At 53.4% G+C, this 13,785-nt stretch overlaps 6 protein-coding genes across 6 annotated transcripts; 3 read left to right on the forward strand and 3 right to left on the reverse strand.

The window, feature by feature from the left end:
• Positions 1–5: 5 nt before the first annotated feature.
• On the reverse strand, positions 6–1,773 carry J4E84_003446 (uncharacterized protein; the record flags this gene model as incomplete). The annotated part of the gene is made up of 3 exons (XM_049386058.1): positions 6–80; positions 133–1,538; positions 1,584–1,773. 3 exons carry the CDS (start codon positions 1,771–1,773, stop codon positions 6–8), a joined length of 1,671 nt encoding a protein of 556 aa, XP_049245907.1.
• Positions 1,774–2,059: 286 nt separating this feature from the next.
• On the forward strand, positions 2,060–3,109 carry J4E84_003447 (uncharacterized protein; the record flags this gene model as incomplete). Its single annotated transcript, XM_049386059.1, has 1 exon — positions 2,060–3,109. The coding sequence occupies one exon, from the start codon at positions 2,060–2,062 to the stop codon at positions 3,107–3,109; it is 1,050 nt and encodes a 349-aa protein (XP_049245908.1).
• A 322-nt stretch (positions 3,110–3,431) lies between these two features.
• On the forward strand, positions 3,432–4,511 carry J4E84_003448 (uncharacterized protein; the record flags this gene model as incomplete). The annotated part of the gene is made up of 1 exon (XM_049386060.1): positions 3,432–4,511. The coding sequence occupies one exon, from the start codon at positions 3,432–3,434 to the stop codon at positions 4,509–4,511; it is 1,080 nt and encodes a 359-aa protein (XP_049245909.1).
• Positions 4,512–4,952: 441 nt separating this feature from the next.
• J4E84_003449 (uncharacterized protein) lies at positions 4,953–5,588 on the reverse strand (the record flags this gene model as incomplete). Its single annotated transcript, XM_049386061.1, has 3 exons — positions 4,953–5,207; positions 5,258–5,471; positions 5,521–5,588. 3 exons carry the CDS (start codon positions 5,586–5,588, stop codon positions 4,953–4,955), a joined length of 537 nt encoding a protein of 178 aa, XP_049245910.1.
• Positions 5,589–5,897: 309 nt separating this feature from the next.
• J4E84_003450 (uncharacterized protein) lies at positions 5,898–7,148 on the forward strand (the record flags this gene model as incomplete). The annotated part of the gene is made up of 1 exon (XM_049386062.1): positions 5,898–7,148. The coding sequence occupies one exon, from the start codon at positions 5,898–5,900 to the stop codon at positions 7,146–7,148; it is 1,251 nt and encodes a 416-aa protein (XP_049245911.1).
• An 859-nt stretch (positions 7,149–8,007) lies between these two features.
• On the reverse strand, positions 8,008–12,174 carry J4E84_003451 (uncharacterized protein; the record flags this gene model as incomplete). The annotated part of the gene is made up of 5 exons (XM_049386063.1): positions 8,008–10,595; positions 10,647–10,660; positions 10,917–11,461; positions 11,670–11,962; positions 12,024–12,174. 5 exons carry the CDS (start codon positions 12,172–12,174, stop codon positions 8,008–8,010), a joined length of 3,591 nt encoding a protein of 1,196 aa, XP_049245912.1.
• Positions 12,175–13,785: the final 1,611 nt, after the last annotated feature.

The raw sequence follows: 13,785 nt of genomic DNA on the forward strand, positions 1-13,785 counted from the left end.
GTGGCTTACTGTTTCTCAGACTCGCGGAACTTGATACGCATAACGGTCTTATCAATCGGGCGTGAGGTGATAGACATCGTCTATTGATAAGTTAGTCTCATACTCTTTGCGATGAATTACTAGATAGCTTACGTTAATCAACTCGGACTTTGTTTTGTACTTGCCCATCTCGTCCATGATAGGCCGACCGGCTTCATCTGTCTCAACTTCTCCAAGCCCGACCTTGACAAAGTCATATCGTCTCATCACACATGCGAGAATGACTCGGGCTTCCATGTTGGCGAGTTCCTGGCCAATGCAATTGCGGGGTCCTCGCTCAAAAGGTCTCCACGCACTGATGGGAATTTTGCTCTCGCCAGCACTTGATCCGTCGACTTCAGTAGAAGCGCTGCTTGTATCCGAGTCGCCGACCCAGCGCTCTGGGACGAACTCATTTGCTGTCTCTCCGTAAACTTTGGGATCTCGTTGGATGAGATGATGGCAGATGTATATGACGCAATTGTCGACAAGCACGTCCTCTCCGTCCGAGGTGCGTACTTTGAAGTTGTTGTGAGACATTCGGGCGGAAGCTGCTGGGGGCCAAAGTCGCAAAGCTTCTTTGATGCATGCAGAGGTGTATTTGAGCGCTTTCATGGTCTCATCTGGCCGTTTGAGGAATACATCGTGTGGTTCTGCGTCACCGAAAACGGTATCGTGCTCCGCGCGGATCTTCGCAAGGCAATCCGGGTGTATAGAGAGGGCGTAGAACAATCTCTGTAGGAGAATAGAGGTGGTATCGTGACCTGCAAAAAGAAACGATTTGACTTGATCCGCAGTACTTTGCAGGACATAGGGGGTCAGTTCATCGGTGCCTTCCAGCGCTAGCGCGAGTACCGATCGGTCTTTCTTCTCCTTTGTATGATGCGCTGATTTGATGTCTGCAAACTTCTCTACGACACATGCCTTTACAGCCGAGTCCAGTCGTCGGCTGTATATGTATTTCTTGGCGCGCATTACTGGGTTCAACCAGGATGCCATAAGACCGTTGTCCCCAGCATATACATTCTTCAGCGTACGGAAGTTTCGGACGATGGGATGGACATGTTCACTGTCGCCCTGGGCCTTGCAATCAATGTTAGTAACTAAGCCGCCGATGATATCAAATGTGACATCAGTGCAATAGCCGTCCATCTCGGCCGCGGCACCGGAGGTTGCCAATGCGTCCAGCTTTTTCATGAACGTTTGCGTTTTGTCAACCATGACAGGGAGCAACGAAAGCAAGTGCTGCGGCGCGAAGCCTGGATTGAAGGTCTTGCGAAGCCCTCTCCAAGATTCGCCATTCTCGCTGATCAGGGAATACCTCCCAATCAGGTCACCCATGCCCCCTTGAACAGTCGGAGATTTGGTAACGCTGTACTGCTGCGTCTTGCTGGCTCTGGAGACCTGCTCCGCCATCGCATGGGACGCAATGAGGAGAAGTGGAAGCTGTACAGGCCTCGTATCGAAGAACATGTATTCCGGGCTGCCTTGAGCCTTCCATATGTTTTCGAAAACATAGTCTGGCTGCTATCAGTGGTGACCATGCAGAGGGTTGTGGATCCTACCTGGATGAACGGTACTACTTATGTTCTTGTATTCCGCCGCGATATGGCCGAGATGTCCAAAGAGAAAACTCGATGACAGCTTACTGGGAATGTGCGCGAATCGCTTGAAGCGCCATTGGCTTACTTGGAGATACAGCAGCCACACGACAGCGGGTATCAGCGCTAGTATGGCGTACGAGGGATACGACATGACTGAATGAAGCAAAGCCCCATATGTTTCGACAGTATAGAGATGATTAGTCCGTTGTAGTCAGCTGGGTTGCTTTTGTTCGTGCGGTGTGAGGGTTGGCAGCTTACTGTAGGCTCCCGGGTCGTGCTCGGGCCCTCGGCGTTAGATGAGAAATCCAAGAATCGATGATGTAGACAGGGTCCGGACGAAACATCCAGCGAAATCGGCACGGCCCGAAACTACGCGCAGTATATGAAGACGCGAATACGGCCGCTACCTATGGGTCATCCACACAGTAAATTCTACCATGACCATCTTTGAAGCCATACCACAGCCGTCTCAGGCGCGTCTAGACGCCTCCCTCACCGACGCGCCGCTGGACACCGAGAAGCTCGTGTCGCAGCAGTCTGCAACACCCCAAGAGAAGGCGAAAACGGTGCTGTACCTGGCATATGGCTCGAACCTGTGCAATGAAACCTTCCGAGGCGTGCGCGGTATCCGTCCGCTTTCACAAGTCAACGTACTTGTTCCCTCGCTGAGGTTGACCTTCGACCTCCCTGGCTTCCCCTACAAAGAGCCCTGCTTCGCCAACACAGCACTGCGGGTGCCGGACGCGCAAGACTACCACAAGGACCGATGGCACAAGGGCCTGGTGGGCGTTGTATACGAGGTGACGCTGTCCGATTATGCGCACATCATTGCGACAGAAGGCGGAGGCAGCGCCTACGACGATATCTTGGTTGACTGCTACGTGCTACCGCCCTCCGATACGGTTCCCACCACGCCCGATTCGAAGCCCTTCAAAGCGCACACGCTCTTCGCCCCCATTGTCGACAGCGAGAACAGAGTACAAACCACCGACCGCGTGAAGCGCCCCGACCCAAGCTACGCGCAGCCCTCGGCACGATACCTCAAGCTCATAACCGATGGCGCCGCCGAATGTAATCTTCCAAACGAGTATCAGGAATACCTACACAATATACGCACATACACCATCACAACCAAGAAGCAGGCAATGGGAAAGGCTATCTTCATGGGTATCTGGATGCCGTTTATCGCGTTCATCTTTGCGATGGGGAGGAAGCTGCAAGATAAAAAGGGGAGGTCGCCTTGGTGGCTAGCGAAACTCAGTGCCATGATCTTTGCGGGCATGTGGATCAGCTATGACAGCGTTTTCAAGAAAACATTCGGTGATGGAGAAAGGACGATAGGCGACTCTACATTGCCGATAAGCAATGCTAGAAGTGGGACGGGTTCTTCTACTCGACAAGATGCGGAGAGTGAGGGTCTGCTAGAAGAGTTTGTGGAAACCATGTACGAGCCACGAGCGATTGGGCAAAAACGCGAACTTCGATAAGATGTGACAGCCTAGACTAGCATTTGGAGGCAATGGACGATATATCTATGCGGCATAAATATTTCAAGTGAGGTTTCCAGGCTCCACCAAACTGTGTTCGCATAGAGCGCATCTGCCTTGCAAGTCCAATCTAGGATCCACCCTCTAGCTGGATGTTCTCCATCATCCTAGCAAGAACCGGCGAACACCGACAATGCCCGTCCGCCTCCGATAGAACTAATCTTAGAAAACAGAATCTTTCAAAAACGCCAGAAACCGAATTTGTTCGAACATTTAATCCAACAAACGCATTTCCTAAAGTTTCCTATACAAACAAATCACAATGTGCAAATCAGCCACCCACGACTTCCTCGCGGACCTCCCAAAATGCGAACACCACCTCCACCTCGAAGGCTGCCTCAGCCCAAGCCTTCTCTTCACTCTGGCCTCTAAGAACAACATCACCCTGCCATCTCCATCTGAAGATGTCGCTTACACGTCGCCCGCAACACTTACAGAACGGTACTCGCATTTCACGAACCTAGACGATTTCCTGGCGTACTACTACCGCGGCATCGCAGTGGTAGTGCATGAAGAGGACTTTGAGATGCTAGCTTGGGAATACTTCACAACAGCAGCTCGAGACGGCGTTTGCCATGCAGAAGTTTTCTTCGATCCACAGAGTCACACGGAGAGGGGCATCGCCTTTGATGTCGTGGTACGTGGTTTCAATGCCGCAAGGAAACGGGCGGAGAAAGAGCTGGGGATAACGAGTTGTCTTATCATGTGTTTCCTGAGGCACATGCCTGTTAGTTCGGCTGCGGAGACTATGGCAGCGGCTGTCAAGGGTGGGCACTTTGACCTCGAGAGTGGAGACGGTCAGGAGCGCGCTATTACTGGTCTTGGGTTGGACTCGTCAGAAGTTGGGTTCCGCCCGGAGCTCTTTGTCGATATGTATCGCGAGGGTGAGAAGATGGGGTTGAGGAGGACAGCGCATGCGGGTGAAGAAGGAGATCCGACGTACATCAGCGGTGCACTCGACGCACTACACGCTGAGCGCATCGATCACGGTATTCGTCTTACCGAAGATGCTGAACTGCTCCGTCGGGTAGTGAAAGAGGAGATACTCCTGACCGTCTGTCCGCTGAGCAATGTCTGCCTCCAAGCTGTGGAAAACGTCGGCCAGGTACCTATCAGGACATTCCTCGAAGCAGGAGTCAAGTTCAGTATCAACAGTGACGACCCAGCGTACTTTGGTGGATACATTCTGAACAACTATTGCGCGGTGCAAGAGGCTTTCAACTTGAGTATGGAGGAATGGAGGATAATCGTTAGCAATTCTATCCACGGCAGCTGGATAGGGGAAAAGCGGAAGTCTGAGCTGCTAGGCCTGCTCGAGGCTTGCATGAGCAAACATGCTTAAGTGTATTCGTAAAGAGTTGGGGCATGAGGAAGGGTGGAGGTTTTCAATGGGATTTCAAAGGCTGGTGTGGTAGGTGATGGGTTATTGAACACCGTCTAGCTCTTCTATAGTCTTTCGATGCGTGGTAAGACCTTCAGCGAAGAGGTCCTAGGTGCCCTATCATTCAATTTCTAGTTATTTAGGACTTCTGCGAAGGCCATCTAGCTATACCATAAATATAGCGATGTAGTTGAGCGCACGACGATGATGACATACACTAGTCGATCGTCGGAAAGAAGCTGAGATCGGGTCTGTATCAAGTCAGCACCACTCCGAGAACAGCTACGGTGTCTGCCCATACACGCTTTCCAATAACACACATAGACGCGTCTTCTAAAGTGCCCTTCTGATTCTGTTCATTGCTCGTGGGTATCATATCCTTCCATACGCATTCTTAACGATCTAGTCCGAGTCGTCGCTGACATCCATCTCCATCTCCGCGTCCGAGTCCTCATCCTCTTCTTCGTCACGCCCTCTCTTCTGTCCCTTGACCGCGTCTTGTGCATTGACCGGAACTGCTTTCTCGGGTGCGGTACCGAAGCCTGCGGGCTGTGCAGACGCTTGTTCGGGCTCGTCTTCGCGCTCCGGCTCGGGCATCTTGTAGGTGCCATCTAGTTTGGCTACTGTGTCGGACTTTGTCTTTGCGTATGCGATTTGCTGCCTAGTGTAAGCATGTTTTCATGGTTTGTAATTCGGGAATCACGTACCATGTCCTTGCCAAAGAAAGTGAAGCCCTGTAGAGCGCGCATAGCCTGTGTTGAGGAATCGACGTCGCGGAAGACAACGTGCGCCTGGCCTCGCATCTTCATGGTCTTGAGCGCGACAACATCGAGTATGACGCCATATGTCGCGAACAGCATGTACAGGTTCCGCTTCAGGTCTTCCTTTTGTAGCTTGTCGGGGATGTTGCGCACGTATAATCTGTTTGATGTCAGCATATACTCGTGCATTGGGGTAAATGTGAACTAACGTGCGGTTAGGAATTCCCTCTTTGGAGACGGCGACAGTGCCTGGCGGTCCTCGCGCCGAAGTAGCCATGATGTGTGGAATGCGACTGCTGGGCGTCGGTGGTGAGGGCAAGCTCCCCGCAGAAAAGCGCGGCCAAGCCAAAATGTTCGGGGACGTGCATCGTCGCCGCCGCGGTCCCTGGAACGCGAACGGCAGTCGCGAACCACGCGCCCACCACCTTCACCGTCTGAAAGAGGAGGACTGCGGTATGGACTTTGGGTCGCTTACCTCACGAGAGCTGTGGAGTATCCACTAACGCCAGCAATCGCCATCTTCTATCATCCATCATCCATCCTCGTCGCAACACCCCAATCACGCCGCCACACGCACGACTTCACCATGGCATCACCAGCTGTTCTAAGCCCACGGCCGAACCCGCCCGGGGCAGCGTTCCAAGATGGAGCCAAGGCTAGAACCCTCGCGCTCCCAAGCCACACTACCAAGCCCACGAAGTCACCAGCTGTACCATCCACAGCCCCAGCAGGAGACAGAGGCATGGATCTCGCCGAGCAGATGAACGACCGGGTGCGCAGCCAATTCGTCATGGGCCAGAAACTAGGAGAAGGTACCTATGCGGTAGTCTTCCAAGCACACTACGTCAACAACCCCAAGAAGCTCGTCGCCATCAAGAAGATCAAACTCAACGCCGAGTACCCCAACGGAATCGCCCCAGACGCCCTCCGCGAAATGCAATTCCTCTTCGAGATCGACCATCCCAACGTAATCAAACTACACGACGTCTTCTCCAGCAAGGACCAAAACCTGTCTTTCGTACTCGAACATCTGCCTCTGGGAGACCTGGAGGCGCTCTGGAAGAACAAGGAAATCACATACACAAAGGCGGATATCAAGTCTTGGATGAACATGCTGTGTCAAGGAATCTGGTTCTGCCACGAGAACTTCGTCCTGCATCGCGATATCAAGGGCAGTAACGCCCTGATCGCCGCCGACGGAACAGTCAAGCTTGCCGATTTCGGTCTTGCCCGGAGTTTCGCAGATCCAGGAACCAAGATGACTACCATGGTCATTACACGCATGTACCGTCCGCTGGAGTTGCTGTACGGCTGCTCGCACTACGGCGGCACGGCTGACATGTGGAGTATCGGAGTCCTAATGGCAGAACTCTGTATCCGCAACTGGTTTCTCTACTCCGACACCGACATCCAGCAAGTCGCCACCATCTGCGAGAAGTTCGGAACGCCGACCGAGGAAACCTGGCCCGGCGTGTCTTCCCTCCCATACTACGTTGCGCCCGAGAAGCAAACCGGTCCACAGGGTTCCACAGCCTTCAGACAGACACGTCCTCGCGTGTGGTGGAAACAACAGTTTCCTGCGCTGGGAGACGATGGCTGCGATTTCATCAAGGGTCTACTGACACTGGACCCGGCGAAGAGGTACACGGCTCGCAAGGCGCTAGAGGATAAATGGTGGACCAACGCACCCCGGCCCACGAAGAAAGAAAACCTGCCCAAAGAAGGCGGTGGGGCAAAAGCCATGGGAGAGGATCTGAAGCGGAGAGGCGGAGAGATGCCTACCAATGGTCGTGCCGACAAGGTAGCTCGGAAGCTTGACTTTGGCTCCATGGGGTAGATCATTCTATCCAAGGGGAAAACCAAAACATCCCCGGAGCCTACATTGACGCTAGATCTTCTCGTTTACTTGTTTTTGTCCTAGTGTAGGCTACAGGCCTGGTCAGTGTCTTCCTTGTAGCTTGTAGGAGGTGTGGCTGCGTTCCGGCTTCTCCCGATCAAGTGGTTCGATCGAGTGGATCCCTTGGATCTGACATGGCGTTTGGGCGTTTGGAGCTCGGTTCAAGGAAACCTGCATACGGGTAGGGCCTTCCGTTTAGACTAGGCTAGCTATGCTGCATTTCTTGGAGTCTGGGGTTGGGTGGTGGTAGCTTTGTTTCGGTGTAACAACTACCGAAGCTCAATACACATGCGATACTGTACATGCTCCTTCCGTGTATACTTGGACGCGAGTGTATATTTATTTTTCGGCCACCTTCTGCAGCAATGTAGTAATAATCACTGCGTTAAGAGGCCTACGTTAAGTGCGTTACGACCTGATGTAGACACTGCGCTATGGCATATCTTGTGAATCTTCCGGAACAAAACCCACTGAATATCTCCTTGGCCTAATATTTCCTAAACGTATATCAAGTTGTAACGCAACATATGCTTCTGGGCAGACTGGTGATTGAAGGTGTAGGACAAGAGTGAAATAATTTTCTGTAGGATTTATAGTACGATCAGTATGCATGTGAAAGCTACACAAAGCTTTAGAAGTTGAATAGTTACATGTTCACGGCACGATCAGAAGGAACAAATGCACATTCTTGAAGTTGAAATGGCATCCCCGCGCCGTAATTCGTTCGTTACTATCTAATCATGTCCATTCTTGGATTTCATAACTCTCATAAACAAAGCAAACTATCCAAGCGAAATGCTCACTTGACGAGCTTGCAGACCAAGTCGCCAGAGTCGACCGAGTCACCCTCACGTACTGACAGGCCGCTGACCTTTCCAGAGTGTGGTGCGGAGATAACCATCTCCATCTTCATGGCGCTCAAAATAGCAACTGGGTCACCCTTCTTGACCTCGCTACCATCGTGGACACGGACCTCAACCAAGACACCGGACATGGGTGATCCGACTTGGCTGCTGTCTGTAGGGTCGGCCTTGGGTCGCGAGACGTTCTCGATAGCCGCGTGTTGGTCCTCCACAGTGACGGTACGGGTCTCACCGTTCATCTCGTAGAAGACTTCACGCAGACCGGTCTGCTCGGATAGAGGACCAATGGCGAGGAGCTTAAGGATGAGGACCTTGCCCTTCTCAAGTTCTACGTGGAACTCCTCGCCGATCTCAGGGCGCGACAAGAAGTAACGAGTGGGCAGAACGGAGAGATCTCCGTACTTGGTGGTCCACTTCTTGTAGTCCTCAAAGACCTTGGGGTACATGATGTATGATGCAACATCACACTCTGTCGCATCACCCCACTTGGCCTTGAGATCTGCCTTGATCTTGGGAATATCGACGGGCTCGAGGTAGAGACCAGGGCGCTTGTCCATCTTCCTTCGCTCACGGAGAGCTTGCGAGCGGAGGGGCTCGGGGAAACCGCCGTATGGCTGACCCATGAGTCCCTCGAAGAACTCCAGGACAGAGGATGGGAAGTCGAGTTGGTCAGCCTTGGCTAGGACGTCGTCGTAGGACAGCTTGTTGGAGACCATGAATTGAGCCAAGTCACCAACGACCTTGGAAGTGGGGGTGACCTTGACGATGTCGCCGAGCAAGTCATTGGCCTGCTCGTACGCCTTCTTGGTCTGCGCCCATTGCTCACCAAGACCTTGCTGCGATGCCTGGAAGATCAAGTTGGTAAGCTGACCTCCGGGAATCTCGTGCTCGTAGACTTCCGGGTCGGGTCCGGTAAGACCAGCCTCGAAGGGTGAGTAGAGGAGACGGAGCTGGGCCCAGTATGCGTCCAAGTTACGGATCATGTGTGCGTCCAGACCAGCGTCGAAGTCGGTGCCCTCGAGAGATGAAAGGATGGCACCCATGCTAGGCTGAGAAGTCATACCGGACATGCTGTCGATAGCGGCATCAACAGCGTCCGCACCAGCCTCAGCGCAGGCAACCATAGATGCAACACCGGTTCCAGCAGAGTCGTGAGTGTGAACGTGGATGGGCAGATCGGGGTACTTCTCACGGATGGTACCGATCAAAAGACGGGCGGCACGGGGCTTGAGCACACCAGCCATGTCCTTAATACCGAGGATATGCGCTCCCATCTTGACGATCTTGTCGACAACATCCAAGTAGTACTCGAGGTTGTACTTCTTCTTAGGGTTGAGCATGTCACCACTGTAGCACACGGTACCTTCAGCGACACCACCAGCCTTGAGGACGGCCTTGACACCAACCTCAAGCTGCTCAACGTCGTTCAGCGCATCGAAGACACGGAAGATATCGACACCGTTCTTCTTGGCCTGCTCACAGAAATGGAAGATGGCATTGTCGGGCAACGAGGAGTACGCAACACCGTTGGCGCCACGGAGGAGCATCTGGAATGGAATGTTGGGTACGAGCTTGCGCATCTTCCTCAGACGCTCCCAGGGGTCTTCGTAGAGGAAACGCATGGCGACATCGAAAGTAGCGCCACCCCAGCACTCGAGAGCCCATGCGTTGGAGAAGGCATGGCTGGTCTCTTTGGCGATGTTGAGCAAGTCAACAGTTCGGACACGAGTGGCGAGAAGAGACTGATGAGCATCACGCCATGTGGTGTCCATGATCAAGCAACCCTTGTTGGCGCGAACAGCCTTGGCGAATCCCTCGGGACCGTCCTTGAGAATGACGTTCCTCCATCCCTCGGTGCAAGGCGCGGAGGTGTCGACCTTCTTGCCGTTGTTGTCGTGGATGGCCGGGATGGGGATGACGCCCTTGAACTTGGGCTCACCGATCTGGCCCTTGATCTGACTGCCGTTGACAGCGAGGTCACCGAGATATGCGAGGAGCTTCTGGGCACGGTTCTGGGAGCCGATCAAGTCGAAGAGAGCGGGAGTGTCGTCAATGAAGGTTGTCCAGCATTGTCCGTCGACGAAGGTGGGATGTGTGAGGAGCTTGATCAAGAAGGGAATGTTGGTCTTGACGCCACGGATACGGAACTCAACTAGAGCACGCAGCATCTTTCGGCGGACGATCTCGTATGTGGAACCGCGGCAAGAGCACTTGACCAACATAGAGTCGTAGTGAGGGGTGATGATGGCTCCGGCAAAACCGTTACCACCGTCGAGACGGACTCCGTTACCACCGGCAGAGCGGTACACCTCGATCTTTCCGGTGTCGGGCGCGAAGCTCTGAGCGGGGTCTTCTGTGGTGATTCGGCATTGGAAGGCAAAGCCTCGTGTGGAGATGTGGTCTTGGGTCAGGCCAAGCTGCTCGAGAGATGCACCTGCTGCAATCTGGATCTGTGCTGCAACAATGTCGATGCCCGTAACTTCTTCGGTGATGGTATGCTCGACCTGGATACGGGGGTTGATTTCTATAAGGTTATTAGTTTTTCATCTTATAAATAGGCTTCGATTTACAATACCGATAAAATAATAGCTAAGTGTACGTTAGCGAAATGCATTATAAATGTAGTAACAAAGTATAGTAGTCATGTAGAAGTGGAGTAGGTGAAGGTGGAATGGGTTGAGGTAGAATGGAAGCGGAGTTCTTCATGAACACCCTGGAGACTACATAGAGATGAAACCTTGTAAAGGGAGTAACCTGACGTCGATGTAGGCTCCAGAGTGTTAAGTTTTCTTCTTCTACGTGGTGGAGTGTAGTGGAATGTGGTGGGATGAGATATATGACATACCGATTCTGCTGATCAACCAAGAACTCAGCGGTTCCGGCGTTCCTGTACTTGACGCTCTGCGCAAGTCTGACAGCGTCGGCAAGGATAGCATCACGAGTCTCAACTGGGAGGTCCTTGGCGGGGGCAATCTCAACGACCTTCTGGTGACGACGCTGGACACTGCAGTCACGCTCGTAGAGATGGACGACGTTGCCCTGGTTGTCACCGAGCAGCTGGACTTCAATGTGCTTGGGCTTGTCGAGGAAGCGCTCGACGAAGACTGTTCCGTTACCGAACGCCGACTTGGCCTCTGAAGTGGCGCGCTCGAACGAGTCCTTGAGCGTCTCTTGCTCGCGTACTACACGCATACCACGGCCACCACCGCCGAAAGCGGCCTTGATGATGATGGGAAAGCCATACTCGTCGGTAAAGGCCTTGACATCCTCAAACTTCTCGACGGGTCCCGGGGTTCCTGGCACAACGGGGACGTTGCACTTGACGGCGAGTTTTCGCGCCGAGACCTTGTCGCCGAGCGCGTCGATGGTGTCGGGAGAGGGGCCCACGAACTAGAAGCAGAAGTAAGCATGAGTCGCATATTGCATGGGTAGGAAAAAAAGGCCATGGGCGCTGCGGTGATCGGCGCCGGGCTGCTTGGGGATCGGCCCCGCCAATGCCTCATCTCGCGCGGGAGCGATAGGCTCAGCAGCGGCTGATAGGCAGCGGCGACCCCTCCACGCAGCTCCGTCATAGCGTAAACAAAGCGGTAAAACTCACAATGAGGCCAGCCTTCTCGACGTTGCGCGCGAACTCTGCATTCTCCGATAAGAAGCCGTAGCCCGGGTGAATCATGTTCACGTTGTGCTCGACCGCGATCTTGATGATCTCATCGCCCGCCAGGTAAGCACCGACAGGCGTGTACTGGCCGCGGGCGCCAATCTCGTACGCCTCGTCGGCCTTTTGCCTGTGCATGCTGAGGCGGTCCTCATGACTGTAGACGGCCACGGTGTGCAGCGACAGCTCGTGCGCTGTTCGGAAGATACGGATGGGGATTTCTCCTCGGTTGGCAACTGGCAGAGCTGTTAGAGCGCCGAAGAGCGAGGAGTGAGCCATTGTGCTCGGCCAACGTACCCAGCAGCTTCTTCAGCTGCATGATGGAGCTGCTCGCACGCAGCTTGTGGTGGACCGAGTTCCTGTGGGGGTGGTGCTCGCCATGGTCCTCGTCGAAGTCGTTCTCGTCAATGGCCGACGAGGCGTTCTGGTCAACTGCAAGCGTCGTCATGCTGGATGACGGCTGTGTGTACTGGGGTAAGAGAGGGGGTAGAGGTAGTGAGAGAGAGGAGGAGAGGGGGAGGTCTGAAAGGCGCGGAAGAAGTAGGATACAGCGCCAATTTATTATGGTACCGACTATCGGATATCCAGGGTCTGCTACTTGCTACGACTCACTCGCTCAACCATGTGCAGAGCGCGAGTTTAATCCCAAAACAGATCCACACAGCCAAGCCAGATGGAAACACGCTGCAGAGACCCCGTCGGCCACCTGAAAAGCAACCAAGCTAACCATGGATAGCTGCATGCCACCACCTGGCCAGAGCTCCCTCGCGCGGGGAGATAATGGAGGGGCACTGACAAGGTTCGCCGACGGAACCACCCCGTGTGCGACACGATTGAAATTGTCACCGTCGTCACAGGCCCTGCCCCACCGCGTACCAGAATCTTAAACATGTATAAAACCTTTTTGCTCTACATATCCCACGCCCACTAAGCACGTGGGGCGCCTAGCCAAAGCCACACGCACCTCGTCCGGTGTCGTCGACGCTCAATGAAACCTTGACCGCTACCCACTCTGACCCCTCTGGCAAGCCATTCGCGAGCCCATCCCATCTCCATCCCAGCTGCCAGGACAGTGTCTACCGCACCGGAGAAAGCTCGGCATCGCGGAAAAATGTCGTGCTTATCCAGCGCTTTCCTTCGGCGTAGGCTCCCCTACCGAGCTCCTTATGACCGTCGAGGGCAACCTCGCTATTTAACCTCGTTCACGGTATACTTTTCCGACCTTTGCCTCGCTTCGTGGCCGCGTACCTGCATGGCTGCGAGGAGTATTCGGAACATGGGTCTGAGCTATTACCGGCTGCGCATCACGCCCATGCGGTTCCGCCTCTCACCATGACAGATGGTTACGTAGATCTAGACTTGACTTGGCTATGAGCGACTCTTCGAAACCGGTGACGTTAGCTTACGATGGGGTCGTTTGAGGCATTCAGTGGCTGCATCTGGAAACATTACTCGTGTACTAGTCTTCCAAGATTGCTTGGCAAAGATCATGCACCTGCGATACGGAGCTTCAAACACTCGCTACTTGGCACATTGCCGCCCGAACGGTTGAGCTAATTTATCCGTGAGCATACACAGAAACCTTTTCATGGGTCACCTCAACCTGTCCTCGGGGTATCTGCTATGCTTTCTAGGGTTTGATCAACGGCACATCTACATTTCGTGTATCATTGCGTCGTATCATGTCTCAGCTTGCTATAGGAATTATGCTATTCGGAAAGGACGTCAAACCTTCGCTGTGTACCAAGGTTGAGAATCAACTAAAGCCAACCTTGGAAGGCTCACAATCGACACGTGACGAAAAATATGTAGGTAGTGCAAACTCTGGTTGCGCACTTTGGGAATTGGGCTTTTGGTAACGGGGTCTGCCAGGTTCGTTCCCAACCACGGTATCACCTCGCACAACTACACATGTTTGCAGACTACATTATAACAAAAACTTGCAAAGTAGGTAACCTAAAATCAACGTAGGCTCTAGGGTGTTCAGTTTTTTCCTAGGTTGGCGTGGTAGCATGCAGAGTCAAGGCCTAAGGATATGTGATACTCAACCACCAACATC

This window comes from Alternaria hordeiaustralica (assembly GCF_023758085.1).
Source record: "Alternaria hordeiaustralica strain BMP 2776 chromosome Unknown scaffold_5, whole genome shotgun sequence".
Taxonomy (NCBI): Eukaryota; Fungi; Ascomycota; class Dothideomycetes; order Pleosporales; family Pleosporaceae; genus Alternaria; species Alternaria hordeiaustralica.